Raw genomic sequence first — 21,555 nt, 5'->3', positions numbered from 1 at the left:
CTTGTTTACACTGGAGATGTTTCATTCTGCCTGAACATGTGTTACAGATCTGTTCTAATAAAGGCTTTCATAAAACATGGTGTACCCAAAACAGCCAAAGGGGGGACATGAATATAGAATAGAATAGAATAGACACATAATAGGCAAAATGCACAATGGCAAATGCAGACAGGGTAACATTGATACAAATAAAAGCTTTTTCTTCCAGGTGAAAAGACATAAAACAATTAGGAGAACAGTCTATTCACTACTTTTGCACATGGATCTTTGATAAATGCAAAGTAAATTCTGCACCTTCACCATCTTCTTCACATCTTACCTTCAGCAGATGTGGAGAGCACGCTGTCACACACCGATAGAGAGACAGACAAAGCCTGAAGTGCTGTCAAAATCACAAACTTCAGGCTCCGGCTCCCGGGGTTCATGATGCCCGGCTGAAGCGGTGGACAAGACTAGCTTGGCTTTACTGTTTGACTGCAGCGCGAACCATCATACAATCACAGCCCAACAACAGCTGATGAGCAGCAAAGAGCAAACCCCCCCCCACCCCCCTTTCCCCCAAAAAATAAAACGACTTCCTGAAATATGATCAAGTGTGTGAGCGGTGCTTTCGGAAATCCCGAGCACAGCTGATTTTAACTCCGCACACTCTCCCCATTCAAAGGTGTCCAAGTCACCGGCTGCAGCGCGCGGAAAAAAGTGGAGAAATGTGAGTGAAAGGAGCGATGAAAACATTGACAAACACACAAGCCGCCGCTGTGTCAGTCGCCCACTGGAATGACATCAATTCCAGGGCAATTACTGGCGAGAAGTGTTGTCTTATGAGTGGGGACCATGTGCTTCAATGAGGCGCTCCGCGAGGTCCTAAAGCCACCTCGAGCGCCCACAATAATTAAACGAGCAGCGTCACGTTAACAGAAACAAATAAGCTACGACTTCCGGTACAAGCTTTCAAAGTAAAACCCAACATTACACATCCTCAATTAGGCTATGTTTGTACAATAATATTAAAATAAAGAATGCATTTAAGGACTAAAGGTTAAAATTTCTTACATCAAAGTAACGTCTTCCTCTCCTTTAATCTATTACAATATAAAAAGAAAAATCATCATTGATGACTGAGGAAAAGTTTCACAAAATAATGTTGACTCGACATTTACTTTTTTCCGTAACTTAACTTTCACTCTACTTTCCCTGTGACATGCAGTTAAAAACTTAAAGAAAAAAAAAAAAGCTGGCAGCTACCTGAACCTCATTTAAATTGTTTAAGCAAACCACAATGCAAAATCTGAAATGTAAGGATTTGCTGCTGATCTTTGCTTCTTATCACTTCAAACTTGAAATTTGAAGCAATATGTTTCAGACTGTTGGTCAGAGTAAGCAAGCACTTTCACATTGCGCTGTCAAAACTTGTGAGTGGTGTCCCAAAAAACCCAGTAAGTAGACCTTGAGTTATGATTTTGTCAAATTACAGACTGAGTTTTGCACCAATGTCCATCCTTACCTTACAGAAGTTCAATTTAACCCAAATGTCATTGTTTTTTTGTTTTTTTTAAAGGGTTTCTAAGGTGAGCGAACCTAGCATTTTATTTTGAAGGCAAAGAAATTCATTTCCGCCCTGTCTCTTATATCCCTTGCTGTGATTGACCCAGCGAGCTTTATTGGCGCACACACAGTGTGGCAGCCCACACTGAGTGTAAATTTAAATAATAAAGCCTACACAGCCCTCACACACAGATGCTCTTGTGAATGCATGTGTGAAAAAAAAAATGCAGATTCGCAAAGCCAGCTGAATCTGATGGCTCCGAGCTCTGTTCTCTGTGTACACAGAACAGACATCAGACAGTGGTTTTACTTTGAACACATCAATTGTATTCACAAGACTTTCAAACAGCTTAAGACTCTGAACTTACGTAGCTGTGATGCACAAAATGATTACATGGGCTTATTGAAAAGGGACATGTGCACATGGTGTATTGAAACACTGTGGCTCTGCTCAGTTATGCTCCTCAGTGTGTGCACTCTGCATTGCACCACATGGCCGTCCACTTCAGAAAGAGAATCAGGCAGAAAACATGCACATGTCCACACGCAGGCTGACTTTCTTCAAAGCCTTTTCTCCCCCACAGGAGAAAATGAAAGTACAGCATTCCGTGTATAATATGCTCCCAGCATGAAGGTTTAAGGTACAGTCACAGCAGCACACATTGTTGCCTCACACCATTTGAAGTAGGAGCTATAGGTTGCAACCGAGTGTCACGATGCTCAGAAACCTCAGTGGCTCAAAAAGTGTCCTTTCAGATTCAAAATATGAATGAAAATAAAAGAATAGTGAGGAGTATTTCCCTGCATGCTGATTTCACTGGAACTCAACATTCAGCTAAAGGATGTTACAAAGAGCTGATCTTTTGCTCTTTTTAAGAACCGGGGGGTGTTTGGAGGAAGATGATAAGGCGCAGAGAATAGCAGGCAGTAAAACAGGACTTTCTGTTGGTGTGCTAGAACAGATAGTACTCAATAATAAATCTCAACTTTGTGGAAGTTATTCCAGCTCACTCCTGTTATTTTGTCAATGTAGTTTGGGGAGAAAAAAAAGACTTTTTGAACTCAGATTTTACTGTCACATTTGAAGGTAAATTCAACAAAAGAGATCTACACACAAGTCGCATATAAAATACATATAATTAGATTAAAATATAAAATACATAGTTGAAGTATAAAGAATTTATATCACATTGCACAGTAAAACCATCTTCGTCATTAGACCAGTGAATAGACACAGCTACTTAAACCAGGAGAATAAAGCCTTCTTTAAACAGAGAAAACAACACACAGTAAATAATGTTCTTTAAGCAGCATCCATGGTTTATAATTGCCTTTTTCTAAATTATAGTCTAAATTTGCTCGTTTTAGAAAGAAGGGAACAATTATAAACTATGCTGTTATTAATATACTCCCACTGTCCAAATACACCCACACATGGATATGCACTGACTTGAAATAAGGTTTACAGAAACAGTCAGTAGTAATCATCTGTCTTCTCCAAGACATCAGCGCAAATTTAGATGGATGAAACAGCTGGACTATGAAAGAACCCCAACTTAAAGGCTAATGAGTGAAATAACAATTAAGGGTAATGAAAAGGGCATCTGCTCTGTTGTCTATTATTCCAAAAATAAATATCCACACATCTCACTTTTGATTTATGCCCAGCTCCATCATGTTGTCGAGCAGCATATTCGCTTTGGATCAAAACACACAAATCTAAATCTGCATTGGCAGGCCCCAGTCCATCATGAGACAAAGACAGAAGCTCCATTCACATTGGCACTGTCCATTAACGGGGCATTTCCAGTGAGAAGGGGTCACATTCCTCCATCTTACGGCTAATAGCTGGCACTGAATAATAGCAGAGCCCATTTCAGGCTTCTGTCTGCTTATTGGTTGTGTAATGAGGACAGCTGAAGACTGTCCTGGGTGGGACCGTGGAGCATAATGAATTATTTTGTCTTATATCACTTCTTCGCATCACATGAGATCATGTGAAAGTGGCTGGGTGAGGACATCAGCGCTTTTGTCGTGCAGCGAGAGGGTTACTCTGCATCCCATTACATGAAGTATTCTGCAGAGAAAGGCAATTTGCAATCAAGTGAAGACAAGATAACACCGATAAACAAAATACGTTACTGGTGTAGATGTTCCATCAAGAGGATATCAGTCAGTGGGATATTTGATTACAACCAAAAACAGAATGCTGAGGCATGATTTCATACATTCATTTTGCCCATCTTCATTTGCTATTGCAGACCACAAGAGTGGCAAGGACAGCGGGGTCACAGAGGTAAGTATCTGTTTTTTTTTAAATAGAAAAATCAATGCCAATATTTCAAAAACAACACTCAACGCTGTTTTGAAAGTCTTTCCAGCATATTCAAAGACTCTTCTGCCCATCTGGATTTTAAAAATTCTCCCCACGAATCCTGCTCCAGCTGTGGCAGGGCAGAGGAGCGCCCTCTGTCCCAGTTGGCCTGAGACTGAGTCTTGTAATGCTGCACTACTTATTGAGGCCTCCTCAACGGACATTTTACTTTCTAAACCAAACAACTGAAGGATGATTTGATTTTGCGCAATTCATTTAAGATTCTATTGCAAATCAAGGGTGTGCTGGGTCGTTCAGAATTGTCCACTTATGCTCCTACATGCCAGAACTCTTTTAAACACGGTTTAATGGATGTTGTTTTTTTCGTATCAGTCAGATAAAGGTCTGTCTACTATTAAGGATCTTTACATTAACAACTGTTTTGCATCTTTTGCTCAATTTCAGGTGAAATTTGACCTCTATCTTGGCCACTTTTTTCTGTATCTGCAAATTAGATCAGACTTCGATATGATGCCCAAACACAACCTCCATGACCCTATGACTAGAATCCCTACCTCCAAACATTTAATGTCACAGTTTGTTGGCCTTGTTTTCCACATTAAAGAGACATGGATTAAGGACAGTGGTGAGGCTATTTCTGATGATTTAGATGGGATCAAAACCTACATCAATGCTAGACTTATTCCATTTAAAGTGATCTATCAGACCAAACTGAAGTATTTTTCCTTCCGTCTCTGCTACCTGTGATAAGTACAAGCCAAGTGACGGGGACCCAGGTCATCCTTTCTGGTCATTCCCCAAGAGTTTCTGGGATGACATTTTTCATTTGCGCAGTGGCATATACAGCAGACAGCGGATCCCTGACTCTTTGTGATATTGGGTTGTTCCAACCATTTTTTGACTTTTCCCCCTGCATTACAACAAGCCCGCAGGCTCGGTATGGTCATAGTGAAAAGGGTGATCCTCAGAGAGTGGAAATCAGTTTCCCCTCCCTGCTTTGAAAAAAATGGCATAGTTTCCTTTATACCCCTTGGAAAAACTTTTTATACTCTGTCCAAAGCCCACCCTAACTTTCTTAACACTTGAGGACCCTTTATTATGGAGGAGAGGTGTCGATCTGGGGACAAATCATATCAGACTGTATTGTGCTCTGATTTCAGCTTTTTGGCCTTTGTCTTGGTTCTTCCTCAACCCCACTTGGTCTTGGCTCAATGGACGCTGTTTCTGACCCTCAACCCACTTGTGGAATGTTAAGAAAGAAAAACTTCATAAATATATCCCAAAAAATTTCACCATTGCATAAAACAACTATTTTAAACCCAAACTTATTAAAAACACTTTATCATCTGGTATTTCTCTATTTAAATGGGCAAAGAGAAGTGCAACTTTTGCCTACCATCTTTTGTTGGATTTGGAGATATGGTAGAGTTGCAACAAGGACAGTTTAAAAGTCTTTTTTTTTATTTATATATTGTGTTTCTATTTCTTTGACAGAAGAGTCTATGGGGATTGTAAAAACCCTTCAAAACATCAGAAACTGATGTTAGACGACCTTCTCGGTTTTTGAAAGATTGGCATGTTCTTGTATTTGAGAAAAACAGATGTTAAGCTCTGTAACACAAACGCAATGGTACAGGAGAGAAACACGCAGATGCTAAAGCTGAGGTAAGGCTAGATTCATATCATGACCTACACTGATACTTTAACTCATATTCAGCACAGTCAAAGGGCAGAGTTCACTTCTTCCGTCTGTTATGCAATGATGCAGCCTTGGTCATGTCATCATCTTCATCTGTTGCCAGTCATTCAGCTGCTGCTCCTCTGCAGAAGCTGATCCAAAAGCTTCTGAAAAAAAGAAGAAAGAAAGAAAATACTGAGATTGCTGAAACAATAAGGACAGAATGATGGGTACAGATCGCCACACAAAAGCCCTGTGAATGTAATCCAGTCCATGGCAAACACACAAACACACACACAAACACACACACACACACACACACACACACACACACACACACACACACACACATACATACACACATGCTCTTCAAGCCTCAGATGTGAACCACAATCCTGTACAAAAAAAACAAAGGTGAAGCCTGGTCCCTGCCGTCACACTCCGGCTCCACTCTCAGGACCTGCTGGATCCTCTGGCAGGGGCCATCTTCCCCCTGTTATCTGCCACAGCAGCAGTGTGGGTGGAGCAGCTGTGTGCGGGCAACCGCTCCGTCTGCAGCTCGGCTGAATGGTGGCACTGCACTGTAGCTGTCTCTGCCACTGAAGGGCCTTTTGTTCCTTGAGGGACACAGGCCTCATGCTCCCAGCACAATGAGACTGTTCACAGTTTTTTCTCCATAATGAGAGAAAGGGTGTGGGGTGCAGAGTGAATGTGAGCAACTACAATTACTCTAGCAAAAACAAAAAAAAAAAAAAAAAGGAAGTTGTTTGGAGGATGATAATTATTGACCATATAAAGACACCCACACCCACTTCACATGATGAACCCCCTCTGAAATGTATTTTTTAAGGTCAGCATTTCTCTTCCAACTGGGAGAAGGGCATGAAAATAGCAAAAGTTTGGCAGCAGCGACCTCTAGTGGAAGAATAAACTCATTGATTTAACAGCAAAAGATATTCAATGTAATGTGGCTCCTTTTAGAAATAAGCACAAATGACATTTGCATCTTTTTATTTTCCTATTGTTACATCTTTACTGTTTCTATGACGTCTCTCTCCAAAGTTACAAACAATCAATCAGAACATAACCTAACCATAAGACATGTTTGTTGTGTATAACAAAATATTCCTGCACTTCTGCACTTCTACACTTCTACACAAATTTTATTCATTATTATTATCAGAAGTCTCTACCTTGGTTGTTGACTTATTTGCTTGAAGAAATATGCAAATTTGACAATGATGTTGAATATAAAGTGGAGAAATGAAGACCAGATACTTAATAAAAATGTGAATACCTGCTTCAAAGCACCGTAATATACAGAATAAACATGAGGCTCTGTTGGATATTTCTTCATAAGCCCACAAGGCCGGCAACAACAGAAGAAAATCCACAAATACGCCGTGCATCCCATGCACCTGCAAGTTTGTTTTTTTTGGAGGGTTTTTTTTTTGGAATAAACGTCCTTTAAGTTCAACCGCGTGTGTCCCACTCAATGCTGGTCTTTTCAATTAACCATGACAGACTTGGGAGGCAATTTAAAGCCATTATTACTTTCAACAGCTGCACTGCTGTGAAGAGAGGAAAAGCTGCATTATTACTAAAGCCCTTTAGTGTTGGTCATTATTGCAAAATGTTTCACCCTTTGCCAGGTTTAATTGAGCTTGTAGGAGAAAGGTGTGTTATTACTTGCTCAATTGCCTGTGGGTCATAGACACAATTAATGTTCTGTGCAGTGTCTCAGGCAAATACTTGTTAACTCTGTGGCGAGTTGTTTTGAGGTTTTGCTTTATTCCTTATTTTTCATACATTTTGCGATTCAGTGCGTCATTTCTCTTTACTTTGTTTATTCATACAAAACCTTAGGGAAATCACAGATGGCAGGAATGATGCCTAAATTTCAAGAGATGATGATGATGGAGCATAAGAATCAGTCTACACTTATATGATGTACAATATAATTTACTGTATATTGTGAATCAGCGTGCTCCAGCTCTTCATTGAACCTGTTGAATAGAAATACTCTAGATGTGTTCCGCATCACTCATCTTTGCTTTGACAGAAAGACGTAGAGGAATTACCTTTTTGAAAAGTTCAACTCGCTGCCTGTTGGTCAAGCAAACCTCCTTGGTTTTCTCTTCATCCTTTTTCCTCTTCGCCTCTGCAAGCGTGCTGTGACAAAATGATCATTTTGTGTGTTTTATGATTATTGGTAAAGTTTGCTGGTAAAGAAGATTGATAGTTAAGGGTTGATATTTAAAAAAAAAAAATAGCAATACCAATTCATCTATTATCCAAAAACAATTTTTTTCTATCAAGAATTAAGTCACCACCAACCTTTTTAAAAAGCCTTATTATAGATAAATTGAAGTGCTTCCTACAGTCAATTACTTTCCATGCACCACTTTCTTCCTCTATATCAACTATACACAACACACATATAGTCTGTATAAATCCACAGTCAAACATATCTTCCAAATCAATAGGTGGATTTGCCAGGAAGGGAAAGCAAACAAGTGATGCATGGAAGAAGGAAGAAACATAATTATAGAGCAAAAGTCTTGGCAGGGAAACAAGAGCAGCATATTTTGTAAGCAGATGTCATGAATACAGGCTCTGCCTTCACATGTGAAAGTGATGCAAGAGATAAGGATGAGTCGGCCCAGAAAGAAGAAGCATCTGACAGCATGCCAACGTGGAGAATGAGACGGAACTCACCGCTTGGATCTGAGACGCGTCTCTTTCCCAGTAATGACTTTATCTCTGGGTTTGAAAAGGTTATCTGGACAAATGAGCACACACACGCGCACACACACACACACACACACACACACACACACACACACGCACACACACAACGCTGATTGAGTTGAAGGCTCAAAAGCATGGCAGTATATCACTCTAGCTTTTTCTAGTGTTTGAAGAGACTGAAGGCTTCCTCTCTCACAGAAAAGAAAAGGATCATATTACAATCTCAGGAAAGACAATACAAGACACAAGATTATTTTGAATAGGGACATTAATTCCACTTTTTCTATAACATTTTCAGGTTTTTATAAAGTATAATTTGAGTGAGTTCCCAAAAGGATTTCTACAAGTAAAGGGTGTCATCAGATTTCTAAACACTGATGAAATCCCTAGAGAAATGATGTGACCTAGTCTAAATCTGTCACTTCCCCAGCTGTCACTGACCCACTGGTGTATCTTTCTGTTGCAGCCTGTAGAGGGCAGAGAGAGCTGCAAAATCCCTGACACGAATCTTTACATTCTTTATTGTCTAACTGTGAAGCTTGGCACTCTGAGCGAAAATCTCATCAGACCGAACACTGCATGGAGAGCTTAATGACATCTGAAGGTCACAAAGTATTTCCACTGATATCCAGTGCTGGCAATCATCCTGAAAGCTTGTGATTCAATAGAGGAGCACTTGCATATATATGCAATAAAGCCATTTGTTTCATATCTTATTTCAAGTGCCTTTTATTGTATTTAGTTTCATCCAAACCTGGTGTGCCAGTTCACTCTCCATCCTGAATACATCCTGAATCTTTTTACATTTTCTTCATTGTTTTACTTCTATGTTTAGATTTTCAATGCAATTTCTGTAAAGTAATTCCTGTGCTTAATAGCAGTACAGAATCTTAATGTGGTGTTTGCCTGTCATGGAGTAGTTACCTTGTCTAAAACTACTGATTAGTCCAGTATTTTGGGTTTCAGTGCAGAGTTTTGGTGGATTTGAGCAAAACAACATGTTGCGTAATTGGGCAAAATGTTACCTATCAGCAACTTGAATCCAAAAATATTGGTATTAGCCTTGAAAAACAACACATAATGGCTGACAGCTATACTCCCGTGCTCTTGATTCTGCACCTGTATGTGGAAAATAGCCGCTGCAGCTGCGCAGTTACAATGCAGCGGATGAGACAGGTGAGGGTTGGCTGCAGGTACAATACCGTTCAGAGAGGTAGTGCGGGCGCTGTGGGCTCTCCTCTGCCTGAGGGCAGCACGTGACTGTGGGTCTGCCGACACCACCTGCTGCCTCCTCGCCCGTGCCCTTCGCTCCAGCTCTTGCACTCTGCCTTGGGAGCGACTGATGAAGTCTGGCCTGGACCTCTGCAGCGCTTCCTGACAAAAACAGAAACATGCTGATCTTCCTCACTTCCAATCCCGCCCCCCCAGGATATATAGCCATGGGGCATCCCATGGAAAACTAGTATATTCCCTTTCAATGGCTTTGCAGCGTATTTCAGTGGTTGCCAACCTGGGGTCAAAAAGCCCTAAAGGGATCGAAGATAAACCCGAGGGGTCAGATAATTAAAGGCATAAGAATTCCATCTAATCTAATATGTATGTATTAGATTAACATTCCTATGTGGAGAATTAAAACCCCTACCTTTTTTTTCAGTATTTTATTAGCTGAAAAAAATAGCCTCTGTACTCACCTGTAGAGAAACCGTTATAGGTGACCTTTCAGGGTCGACTGTCAGCGGAACAAATGCAGCATGAGGCAGGTTGCGACGCCGAACCGGGTTTGTATCAGGATGTGGCTTTGCGCACGTATCTGTCACTACCAAGGCAGAAAAAATCAAATTGTTTGTGTTTCATTTACACCTGGCTTGGTCTCACATGCCTGACTGCAGAATGCCCGGTTGCTCAACAGCCCTCGGGGCCTGTCGTGGCGTATTGCTTCTCAGCATGAATCAAGCAGGCACAGTATGTAAGAGCCAAGGAATTTCAATGTATCACTATTGATTCAATCAAAGATGTAGCTCTGAAAACAAAGTGTTGAGCTTGCAACATTTTCAGGTACTTGTAACAAAGATCAATGTTTTATATAAGCTGAGAAATTATGATTATGTATGAGGAGAAGAGAGAAGTAATAATACCAGTGTTTCCCTGAAGTGGTGCAGTGGAGTCCTCAGAATTGCCCTTTGGTGTTTTCTTCTTACTGAGTTGTCTTTGGAGTTTAATATTTGCTATGATCGCAGCTGCATTCAGAGCAAGCACTTCCTCTGGAGACTGATGTGAGTGGGGATCTGGAAAGCAGGGGGGATTTGATACAACTGAAGAGTAAGTAAAACAGTGATTCTGGCTGTTACTGTCCCACCATTCGGCTACTGAGAACCACAGGCAGATTATTTTAAATGTCCTGCCTCATTTGGAGGCTGACTGTATCAAACATTGAATTTAAATTACGTTGCCCCAGGCCTCAGTAATTAATTGATGACACTCTTAATGAATGTGATTAAAGAATAATTAATAATTTCACACAGAGAAAAGACATCATGAATGAAGAAACACACTTGCTCAGCAGAAAACTCCCCCCTCAGATTACTAATTCACCTGAATATTCAGCTTTCCTAAACTGTCGCTTCAGACGACTGTTTCAACTACTTTACATAATCAAACTAGAGTATCTGTCACTTGTGAGGACGCACACAACATACATCAATTCAGAGCTGTAGATTTGAAACTTACACTCGATTCAGTCTTAAGTCAGAAAACTGAGGATGCGAGACTTGACCACTGACAAACTTGACTCCAGACTTACAGCAAAAACATTAAAGTCCTAATTTTTTAAATCCTGCGGCAATAAAAGATAACTAACACAGTAATAGCGAAGCCTTACACTGCCCCCACATCTTACATATTTGATTATTATGCTACTGAAAGAACTTTCTCGCAGCACTGTTAAAAAACAAAAACACCATTACATCTAAAAACAAATGTTCAAATTCTGTGTCATTTCACCAATCAACACTCAGATACCTGAAAACCTTTACCCTTGATAGGTTACCTGAATGCATGTGACATGACTTGGACTTGTCTTTAAGGACTTGGGATAAGACTTGGACTTGAACCAAAACACTTTAAAACAGCTCTGCATTCATTCCTTGGAGGTTAAATAGGAATAATGTTTGATACTTTGGGAAATATGTTTATTCACTCTCTTGCCAAGAATTAGATGATAAGATTGTGAATAAAGTTAATAAACAGTGAATTTTTTTTGCCTCTGTCAAACTGAAAACTAAAAGCCAAGTCTCAAGTAAGTAACTAGATAAGTTTGTGAGGCTGGAGTTCCCACAATGTAACAGTGTGAACAGAGTTTTGTCTCCACAACACAATCACCACAGAGAAACACACACGCAAATGTAACAGCTGCACTGCAGGATCTGGATGCTAAAACTGATTCTAACACACACTAATAATTCATTTTCACCATGTTTAGCAGCTTATGATTCCTCTGCCTCCCCTGTGCTGCTGGTGAAAATGGGGGGGGGGGACCGGAGTAGATTATGCATGCAAAGAGATGCGTGGGAAAATGAAAGAAGGTGAAAATGAGAACGTGTCGGGAGGTGCAGATGGGGGACCTCTGCGTCTCGCCGGTGTTTTTTTGACATCAGCGCTGATATCTGGCATGAGTGTCAATTGCACTCGCGGCCAGCAGATAAAGGAATCATCTCAATACCATCTAATAAGACATCAAAGGTGAGAGACAATTTGAAATCTGGGAGTTCAGCTCTAGAATGCTGGAGTGTGTGTAATAACTTCAAGCTAGGACACAGAGGAAGTGTATATTTAGACATTTCCATCCTTTGAAAAGTAAGAGATCAGAGACAGAGGAAGGCTGTGTGCTGACAAGAAGGCTGTCAGAGTGGGACAGAGAAACCTACCTGGGGCCTTGATGAGAGTTAGACAGGGGGACTCTCTCCTGGCTCTATCCTCTGGCGGCGGCGAGCTTTCTTTTTCTCCTCTGTTTGGCTTAAGGGTGTCTGCCACTAGCTGACCTGCTTTTTTCACTGCTGTTCCAGAGCTGATGAAACTACTGTCGGAGTTCGCAGGGTTGATATTGGTCTCTTGTGGAAGCCCAAAGCTCCATTTCCTGGCAGCTGGTTGTGTCACATTCTCCTTGCTTGGCTCAGTGTGTCCAAACACATTGCCATAGCAGCTCAGTGGTCTGCGCGGCCTCTCCGATCTCTGTCCAACAGCTCTCTGAGAAACCTCTGAGGGAGCGGGCGCTGCTATGGCAGGGAGGTTGCTCACAAAAAGGCTCAGTGTGGATCTGTGTAGAGCTCCACCATTTTTCTCTAGATCTGACATGGGTGTATTTGGTGCTACGGTTGGGTTTGGCCTCTTTGTGGAATCTAAATGGTGATATGAAGGTGCTGCCACCTGTTGTGAATGGTTTCCCGGGCTCCATGTGTTGTTGTCCTTGTACACTCCCTCTGTGTAGCTGTGTCTGTACTCTGGGTGCCGCATCCCAGACCCTACCTTAGCTGGACTGTAGCTCTCCCTGCGCTCTGTCACTTTGATGATGGTAGCCTTTCTTCTGTGGACCACTGTGTCCAAACTGTGGCTAGCTGGTGGGGTACCTGCGCTTTTTGCGCTCGGGACATGGCCGGACATCACCCTTTGCTCCGTCACTTTGACTATAGTAGCCTTCCTCTGCACCGTGACATGTCTGGAGTTTGGGTCCATGGGCTGGTGGGTTTGGGGCGGAGAGGTGGACTCGCTGGACTGGGAAGAGTGATTGCAGGTGTCGGAGCCAGGCAGACTGGCTGATCTGCTCACTTTCCTGGAGGAGATGGTGATGGAGGAGAAGCCAGCTTTGTTCTGAGGGATGAGCATAGTCACGGCAGAACTGGTCTGTATGTGTGACGACTGTGAGTTACTGTTTGTTCTAACCAGTGGGGCTGTTGCTCTTATAGGCTGAACACTGCCTGTCCTACGCAAAGGAGTATGGGACTTGTATGTCTCTGTGCTGTTTGTCCCTTGCAGCAGAGCGTGTGGTCTGCAGGGCTCAGTGGAAGTTGATCGATGCAGAGGAGCATGCTTGAGGGGCTCCACGCTGGTTGTTTTCAACAGAGGGGACTTCCTGTTGGGGTCCGAGTTGGTCCCTGGGGGGAGCTCAATGGACTGACTGCATCCAGGGAAAGCTGACACCCTGACATTATTCCAGCCTCTCCTCAGAGCTTGCCAGCTTACAGGTCTGTCCCCCTCATTAGCAGGAAAGCGTTGTTTTTCTGGCACCTACAGCATGTGAATAAAAGAGATTTTATGTGATAATGATCCTTAATTATGCATGGAAACCCCATCCCACCATGCTGTTGTCTCATGCTAAATGGTTTGTCATTAATCAACACAATAAAACAGATGTATATTCATCTTGCCAATTTAGGCTGCTGTTTTCAAGTGGCAAATACAGAAAACAGAGCATAGGCTCATTTAATACAGCATGAGATATTGATAAAATGACACCTCTCCAATGCTACGTTTCAGCAGCAGGTCAGCTTTCTTTCTTCAGGGCTTTGCTGTTTGTTCTTTAGTCAGATGACTCTCCCCATGGTTGACACAGTGAATGCCCCAGTAGCAATGGAAGTAGCAGCAGGCAAAGCCAGCACACAGCGTGACTTATCCCTCACAGAATAACAATGAGACTCTATCCCCAATAGAAAGTGAGAGGCAAAAAAAGCAAAGATTCTAGTCCTTGGGCTAGAGGATTCTGATGGTGTTTATGGAGCATGGAGAAACACTGATGTGTCCCTGCTGTAATCGGCAGCAGGTTTACGATGTGACCTCCCGGATACCTCATTTATCAACGTTGCACAAACCATGCCAGCAATCATTTCTAACCAAAGTGTGAGATCGAGCTATTTGTGCTTGCATTTGTGAATGTGTTTACGTGTCATCACAGCACTGACCATGCTTTTGCAAAACACCTTCTGGTCTAGCTGGATAGCTGTTAACATAATACTATTCACCAAAAAGAAAAAAAAAAACATTCATGCTTCTTTATTTATTTCTGAAATTATGATCACATATATGCACAAATCCGCAGATTGAATAACTAAAAATCTCACCAACTTTTGTCAATTACAAGAAAATGACAATAATAAATGGACATTAAGGCTGTAGGCAATTTAGTCCACGAGGTAAATCAAAGCAAACAGACTTTGTTTGTGATCTGCATTTTCAATTGCTTTAGGCACATGCTGCATTAGGCAGGGGACATATTTTTAAAGAGCACACTGGCACTGGCATTTGTTATGATCTATAAAGCATCAAACAGTCTTTGAGTTGATAAAATCATTTCTTCTTCTTTTTTTATTTTTTTATTTCAGTGACTGTTTTTCATTCCACAGGGGCATTATTGATACTGTAAGTTTTGACCCACAAGTCCCATAGTGTATCTTTTATTTTGGTTCCTTAAAAGGGCTATTTGTAGGTTTTCTCTGCTGGCGTGGAAACGTGGTTTCCTGCCTGGTGGTGGTGTTTGACAAGAGCTTTGGCCATCGTCGTCCTAATAATAAAAGAGGTTATAATACGCCGTCTGAGCGGCGCTACATCTTCAGGGCAGATTGGAGGCTACAGTGAGTTGCTATTGAAAAGTGACGAGATGGGCCGGGGCTAGCTTGTTAGCACGCTAAGTTCAGTTGAACAAAAGACGTGATAGACACAAGAGTGAACATTGTCGTTGCTTTCTACCGCTGGAGACAACTCTTGGTCAGTAAAAGAATGAAGTTTGTTGCTGAAGGCGCAACATTTTTTCGAGACTGGTAAGCAAACGGTTGTTAATGCTAACGCTAGCTATGTAGCAATAGCAAAACTTACAAATAGTTCCTTTAACTTAAAAAACGTATGCATTCTGAAAGGTTTTTCATCTTTGATCCCTTGGATTAATTTATTCTCATAGACTATTATCCTTTCCATGACATTTAAAAAGGTTGGCAAATCACATGATTATTTATCGGCATAAATTAAACCCTCTCTACACATAAACAACAGGTCAGAATGTGTAGGGGAGCCCAGGTGTCCAGGAGGCAAACAAAATGAAACTAAATTATCAGTGTTGATATATGAGGCTCTTGTTTTGTCCAGCATTGTGAGTGTTGAAGCCAAGCCAAGCCAACACTGACACAATAAATCTATCATGGTTAGAAATTGGTGCCACGGGCCTAAGCATCAGAAAGCATAGTATAAGCATAACACTATCAGTAGAAGATATAATTTCATCTCAGTATCCAGGCGTAATCTCTTTGTTTATCCTGAGCTTAGTGTCAAAAACAGTCACATCAGAAGTGTTATAAGTTACCTGCTTAATACTGCGAGGGACTTGATCAGCTGTCTGCCACGTCTTCACACCTAAAGCACTCGAACTGGTGTGACGTCTCTCCACCTCTCCATCTATGTATCAAGGCAAAACAAATGATCCAGTGTCACATTCTTCACAAGACATGCCCCCCCCATCTTTCTGACACATAAACACACATGCATGCACACACACACGCAAACAAGACAGGCATCCCTCTGACTGTATGGCAATGTTGACACTGTCAATAATTGACGTTGGCACAGTAAAGTGAATCTAGGAGCTACTTCTCTGCCTTCTCAGGGGATGCAACAACTTGACTGGTCTGCCTTTCAGCCCTGACTGATACTCTTATTGCCACCCTGACTGCCTGCCTGGCTGCATTTCCACCTGCTGCTGTTACCATGGCGACGGGCTCTCACTTTGGGATAACCCTTCAATGCTGTGCAGATAATCCATGGTGTTTTTTCGTTTTAGGGGAGAAAACAAGAGACGAGGTGAAAATTGCACCACTCTGCAAATGTGATTACAGCTGAAAAACAAGAAAGAAATGCGTCTTTAGAGGCGTATTTAGAGGACTCCTGACACATTGTTCCACCTGCTGTCATCACTATATGCCTCATCTCTTTCTCTATGAACCAACTTGTGGGCCCCCTGAAAGACCTTCTCTCATTACCTCCACTGGCTGAGCTCAAATTATCTTTTTTTTTTCTTCCCTGAATCAACAGCTGACCTTAATCCCAGAGGAAAATAAAGAAGCAAGGCCATATGGCAAATACCCTCTCAAGTCCCCACCCTCCCAATTTATTCCTCATCGTCATGAGTTTTATCTAAATAGTAAGTGTGAGCAGAGTGAAAATTGGCCCGCCTGTCCAAACATGAAGGCCCTTGGAGCACAAGATCCAATTTTATTATCATTTGCTCATTAACATCAGGCCATTTTAAGTTTGTTAAATGTGACTTTTATGGAGGGAGAGGGCACTCAGTGTCTGCAATGAAAACTCAAGTCTGATTAAAACTTCTTTTACAGGGGCTGTCAGCAACAACCAGAAAGAGAAGAAAAAAAGAGAGAAAAAGAATGAGAAAGCGTGGGGATAATTTGCTAGCTGGGGTGTAACTGAGGCAATTCCTGTTGGAATAATTGTGGTTGGGACTTCTGATAGTTTCATTTGGTTTCAGACGGGGAAATGTGGATGTAAATGTACTGACGGCTGAGCAAAAAGCAACCAGCATCAAAACAAGACATATTTGGAAGCGGCACTGCATAGAGATTTTTGTTTCTTGTAGCTCATTTTTCTTCCGCTCGTTGCGGGGATTTCAGCCGTGGCCAATTTGTGTACATGCACCTGCGTAGTGTTATTATTCAGTGTGAACTAACTGAAAATATGAATATTTATGGCCCATTTGATGGACTAGCAAGAGATTTATAATTGATCTAAGAGCATAACTGGAAATATTGTGTGTCAAATGCAAAGCCAAAGTCATTTTTCTTACAATTATTCTTTTATACATAATGGTTGAACAGAAGTCATCATGTTTATACAGTATATGCTTGATAAGGTTTGGTAAAGAAAAACAATCTTATCTATATTATAGACCATATGGAGGTGGTAAATAATTATATGGCTCTTAAGACACCTGCTCTTTCTATCAAAGTTCCAAGCTCCCGTGGATGGATTGCTTTGATTTCTGCAAGCAGCAGGATAATCTATGTATAAACAAGGACAAGGTTGAAAGATCAAACCTCTGATCAAACCCAGAGAGTGTGGGCCTGCAATCTTCAAACATTAACAGGCCTCCTTCTCCAACCACTCTGCATCTCTCCCAATCTTTCTCCCTCTAATTTCCCTCCCCCCTACCATCTCTTTTTCGCCAGCTTTTCAGGCCTAATAGCGCCTATTTCCTTTACTTGCAATCCTGCCAGAATACCATGGCACAACCGTCAGGATCACTTGTACTTGAAATTGACTTTGCTTTTGGGGGGGTTGTTTAAAGTGATCATCCAGTCAGTCATTCTGGAGCGTCTGAAAGAGGACAGGGGCAACACTGCTGCAAGGAGCTGATTAGAGGCAGGTAAACTGTGAGGCAAGTCAGCCCTGAAATAAGCTCTTGTTCTCCCTCAAGCTCACCCAACCCCTGCAGTTACCTCGTGGCCAAATTTGTTCTAGCACTGATCAGGCACCAAACATCAATTGAAATGGAACCTTTGTGTGTTTCTGGGACTTCTTTTTTGTTGTGCAAGAGAGTTACTTTATGTTTTTAACTTTGGTTTTATGTATTGCTTTAAGATATAACTCTTGCATAATGATCACATTTGCGAAATGTGTGCATTTGTTGGAAGTATTAGGGTATTTTCTTACTATTACTCAGCTGAAAACACAGGTGTTAAACAAGCAACTATAAGGTAATAGAGCAAACTGCATGTCAATACATACCATGTACCTTGGGTGTGGCTCGACTATTCTGAAATGTTGGAGTGATGGATTGTTTTAGTTTCACCTGTAAAAAAAAACAAAGGCCTGTTAGAAGACATGAATTCACCAAAAAAAAAAGAAAAAAAAGAAGTACCTTTGCATCAGTCTTTTACCTCACCTAAAAAAGTTTATTTTCCCCTGGTAGAAAATTTAAACAACAGTTGGACATTTTGTGAGATAAGCTTCTTTATCTTCTTGCCAAGAATTTGATGAGAAAATCAATATCACTCTCATAAGGCAAATATGATGCAAACACTATTGCCAGTAGCTTAGCTTCTCACGAAGACTGAAAATGGGGGAAAAAGGTAAAAAAAAAAACATACCAGCACCTCTAGATCTCACTAATTAACAATTCATATTGTGTCTGTTGTTTCCACTTCTTGTGGTAGACTGAGCTAACCAGCAGCTCAATAGTTATCGCCAAAACATGAGTGGTACTGATCTTTTCTCAGCAAAGAAAGTGTATTTTCCTAGTTTTTCACAAAACTATGCTTTTAATTGTAATCCTTCAGAGCTAGATCTCATGAATATCAAAAATCAACTGAGTTGAAAGTGAAAATCCCCCAAAAAATCTCATCACTAGACTTGACTTTTCTTTAAGAGTCATAAGGGAAGGGATCCACTTAATGCATCAGCTCAGTGAAATCTCTCATAGGCCTACAGCACAACAACTTATCGATTCTGAAGTCATATTATCAGTTCACTGGATAATACACCCATTGAATTTTCTCTGTACATTGACTTGCATCCTCTCAGGGCACAGAGCTCAATCTCAGCCACCACAGCTCCAAATGAGTCGTAAACCTTTCGAGGATGTGTGGAGTTCCTGCAGAGTAAGCTTTTTCAAAGGATGCCAGAGCTCTGCCTTCTCCTTGGGTAACTGAGACTTGACTACAAATGGCTCTCTGTGGCTGTATGTGTGTGTGTTTTAGTGTGGCTTACCTAGCAGTTTGCACCATCATCTCCATTACGCATCACTTTAATTTCAGACTTGCAGAGCTTACACTGTCTCACTAACAAGTAAGAATCACAGTCACACAGCCTGAGAGGATGCCAGTGCCAAATCCAAGTTAAATCAGTCCACAGTTTTTGCAAATGTGTGTTTTAAAAGGGTGATACCCTAGAAAATAGAGCACAAAAGTTGTTCCTCTGAGAGGAAAATTCTCAGTGCTTCAAAAGAAATCTTCCATAAGGTAAGAGAGACCCAAGACTGACATTTCTTCAACATAAAAAAGGACATAACTGTTGTCTGTATTTGTCTTAATTATGCAAATCTTTCAAATCTGTAGACTGAAGGATTATAGAAACTGTGGTATCAGAGAATGCTTTCTGAAATATGCTTAAGCTTTGTTAGATGTTGTGTTTGTTTTACCTGGCCAGCAGAGTGGTCCAAAAGCTGATTTTGGTTGCAATTATCAGCTACCATCATCACTCTTCTTTGGACTGGCAGCCACCCAATTTTGACTGGAGCAAGATAACTGAGTTGAGCCTGCTCCTTCCTTGGGGCCTGCATGATATGAGCTCTCTCCCTGCTTCCTTTGTGCTCTGAAGGAGAAAAAAAACCAGTTTGGAGGGACTCCTGGCTGCCCAGCGAACTCTCATACAGGCTGGGGCTCTCACATGTAGATGAACCCCTGCTGAAGGACGGAATCCCTTGATGTCTCCAGGTACGTCCTGTTTGCTCTCTGTTTAGGGCTGGCATGGATGTTGTACGATCATTGAAAACCGGAACACGATCTTGAACTGGGGCTCTGAGAAGGTCACTCTGCATCCTCTGTAGGTGCTCCAACCAGCTGTCCAGCTGACCTCCTTCAATGGCGCTCTGGGGCCGAGGTGCACGCGGGGGGCGAGAAACACGGGGCATAAACTCCCCCTCAGGTATTAAGCTCTCCCAGTAGGACTCATCTCCTGATCTCCTCCAGCCCGGAGTTCTTCGTAGGTGGGCAGCTGGCCTGCGGAGAGTCATCTCTCTGGATCTCAGGTAACCACTCGCAGCGCTCGAGTTTCAGCTCACAATAAAAGCTCTTTACAGTGGAGGTATTAATGAGAATCCCCTGGCTCAACAGGACGTCTTACAATGAGGCATGCCAGAAATGCACTGCAAGGAATTAACAGCCACAAGAATGCTTGAGGTCATCTTTGTTTCAGATCTGTTATGAGAAGGTATTAGAGTACAGTTAAGAATGAGAAATAGGTGCAAATTATTATTATGTCATTGCACTACTACTTGCTGATACTATTACTTACCAGTTGCTGACAAACCATCATCCTTTTTCACTTGCTTCCAATGGTCCGTAGTCCTTAGCGTCTAAGAAGTAAACACTCTCTGTCTTGATATAAACTAGGTGCTGGTGGGTACTGTCTCCAGTCAGGCATGTAGCAATGTGAGGGATGCTTTGGCGAACAAAAGAGTTACTGAGCACAAGGGCTGAACATCCAATACAGGGAGGGAGATGGGAAGAGACAGAGGGGTGAGCGGGTTATAGGAAAAAAACAAACACTTGTTGATGCAGTGCTTGACGTAACAGCATCTCCGTTTAAACAAAGAACGTCATTAACATTCACCGTTTTAAGTATGAAACCGTCTAATTTTGGGTTTACGCGAGTCAGACATACCCTGTTTGAAAGAACAGATCCAACTTGCTGACACTCAGGCGTCCTTAGAAATGATAGAGCATCACTAATGAGCGGATTATCCATGTTATTCCATGACTCACTTACTGCTTCAGAAATGGCCTTTGTTGAATTCCCCCTGTTTCTGCTCTTCCCTGTGATCTCGTGGTTGGTGGCTGATGATGAGGCGTTACTATCCTCAAGCCTCTATCCAAGCCATGTGACTATAGCAAGGCTGTCTTAAAAATGGGCCAGTGTCCTCTTAGATAAGTAACTGTGACCCACATGATGTCCCACAATGCATGAGTGAAGGGTATTTACCAGACGGAAGAATTTGCTTAAAGCTGGAGACAAGATTCTGCTTCAGATTTTATTTGTAGGCAGTTAAAAACAGATCTACAAAGATACAACTTCTTTCAAAAAAAGAATTGGCATTTGCTTTGATGTTTAATGAATTTCAGTGTTTCTCAGTGGATTAACAGTCCCCAGATGTCTTTCAAAGTAACTTTCACTCCCACTCGTGGAATAACATTTTGTGAATGTCTTTCAAAGACAGAGATAAGACAGAGATATCTTACATATAAATTGCTGTGACCTGCTTTACGACACCTTATCAAACTGAGCAGCAACATGCAAAAGGAATATGCAATGATGTAAAGCAATTTGCATCTTTCTGTCTGCTCTGCCTGAGAGATAACATGAAATCCAATCAAAAACTCAATTGAATGTGGATAAATTTAAACAAGGTTCAAAAGAGGTAGGTTCTTGTCTTTCAGAATAAGTTTGAAAGGGGTGGCGCCCTCTGCTGCCACTACTCCAA

At 41.6% G+C, this 21,555-nt stretch overlaps 2 protein-coding genes across 2 annotated transcripts in view; both read right to left on the bottom strand.

Annotated features, from left to right (window-relative positions):
- The window catches only part of adam12a (ADAM metallopeptidase domain 12a), a 72,575-nt gene extending 72,063 nt beyond the window's left edge, over window positions 1-512 (bottom strand). Inside the window, exon 1 of the mRNA XM_023406509.2 lies at window positions 320-512. Coding sequence (XP_023262277.1) covers window positions 320-425 — 106 coding nt within the window. The 5' untranslated portion in view covers window positions 426-512. The remainder of the gene's footprint in view (window positions 1-319) is intronic.
- Window positions 513-2,595: 2,083 nt separating this feature from the next.
- cunh10orf90 (chromosome unknown C10orf90 homolog) lies at window positions 2,596-20,267 on the bottom strand. Its single transcript, XM_023406535.2, has 10 exons — window positions 19,495-20,267; window positions 18,084-18,147; window positions 15,652-15,743; window positions 12,233-13,589; window positions 10,445-10,594; window positions 10,001-10,125; window positions 9,512-9,683; window positions 8,277-8,340; window positions 7,640-7,730; window positions 2,596-5,725 (listed from the first exon to the last, which is right to left on the bottom strand). The coding sequence occupies exons 1-10, from the start codon at window positions 20,086-20,088 to the stop codon at window positions 5,687-5,689; spliced, it is 2,748 nt and encodes a 915-aa protein (XP_023262303.1). The 5' UTR covers window positions 20,089-20,267; the 3' UTR covers window positions 2,596-5,686.
- Window positions 20,268-21,555: the final 1,288 nt, after the last annotated feature.

Source organism: Seriola lalandi, unplaced genomic scaffold (genome assembly GCF_002814215.2).
Source record: "Seriola lalandi dorsalis isolate HSWRI2012SDOR001 ecotype SW California unplaced genomic scaffold, Sedor1 jcf7180002054311, whole genome shotgun sequence".
Classification (NCBI taxonomy): Eukaryota; Metazoa; Chordata; class Actinopteri; order Carangiformes; family Carangidae; genus Seriola; species Seriola lalandi.
This window is presented reverse-complemented; position numbering and strand designations above follow the sequence as displayed.